Source organism: Frankliniella occidentalis, unplaced genomic scaffold, assembly GCF_000697945.3.
Source record: "Frankliniella occidentalis isolate FOCC.00 unplaced genomic scaffold, Focc_3.1 Scaffold198, whole genome shotgun sequence".
Lineage (NCBI taxonomy): Eukaryota > Metazoa > Arthropoda > Insecta > Thysanoptera > Thripidae > Frankliniella > Frankliniella occidentalis.
Genome location: NW_026267324.1, coordinates 207,596 through 208,712, shown reverse-complemented (window position 1 = coordinate 208,712; position 1,117 = coordinate 207,596). Strand labels below are relative to the sequence as shown.

Genomic DNA, 1,117 nt, shown 5'->3' with positions numbered 1-1,117 from the left:
CGGGGGCGGCTGGCGGCGGCGGCGCGGCGGGGGCGGCGGCCGGGACGGGCGGCGCGGGTGCGCCGGGACCGCTGATGGAGCGCAGGTACTCGCTCGGCTTGATGAGGTGGTTGGAGTCGGCCGAGTTCGACGGGAACTTGGGCGGGATGAAGGGCAGAGCCAGCTGCTTGTTGACCAGGGCGTGCGCTCCGGTGCCGGACCCTGTGCGACACAAACAGGCGGGTGAGTACGGAGCCTGCGCTGCAGGGGCGACGCCATGTACAGTACATATATACAGAGATACAGGGCGAGGAGAGGGTAGGTTTTCAGCGAAAGTGAATTCCCTCCGCCGACCGACATACCGCCGCTTTTTGACGGTCGTCATAAAAAAAACTCGGCTGCCGACTCGCTCTCTTCCTACTAGTACTACCGCCACCACCACTACCACTGCCGCTACCCCCTCAACTCTTCCTGCTTGGGATATTAAACACAACGAATTTCAGAATCTCGCTCACGCAAAGGCGTCTCCTTCTGCGGCAAGATAGGCTTTCCCGTTCGGGTCCATACTCCTCGACAGAGACGTCGTCGCGAGAACAGGAGAACAGGAGAACAGTGCCCCGCCCCGCCCCGCCCCGCCCCGCACAGAGGACAATGAGGAGGAGCATATTTATTATGGGCGTCGCACTCGGCGGGGCCCGGAAGTAACCCGCGGCCCTCTTCCTATTGGCTGAGCGGGCAGATTGATGGGCCGCGAATGACGGTGGGGCCGGTAATGCGATTCCTATCTGTCTCGAGGGAGGTGGTCGGGTCACTGCGAGGCCGAGCCAAGGCCGGGCCGAGGCTGCGGGTGAAGGGCTGTGAACCGCGGGGCCGAGGCCAGGGCGGCGAACACCCACCCTCCTGGTGTGCTGAGCTGCCTACTGGGGGACACGACACGGGTGACACAGACGCGCGAGCGGGTATCTTTCCGACATGCATGAGTGACTGGCGAGCGAGAACATTCGCCGAAACCGAGGCCGATATAGATGACGGAGCGGGAGATAATAGTGACAGACACGAGGAAAACAGGTCCCTCCACCACCCTGTCGCTTACAGAAGACCGCTACTTGAGATATGGGGAAAGGCGCGCGCGGCGGGG

The 1,117-nt window shown here is 62.9% G+C and overlaps 1 protein-coding gene across 1 annotated transcript in view; it reads right to left on the bottom strand.

Annotated features, from left to right (window-relative positions):
- Positions 1 to 4: 4 nt before the first annotated feature.
- Positions 5 to 1,117, bottom strand: part of LOC113207983 (uncharacterized) — a gene marked incomplete at its 3' end in the record, with an annotated part of 58,743 nt that continues 57,630 nt past the window's right edge. The window contains exon 12 of the mRNA XM_052272299.1: positions 5 to 201. Within this exon, the coding sequence (XP_052128259.1) occupies positions 5 to 201 (197 nt within the window). The remainder of the gene's footprint in view (positions 202 to 1,117) is intronic.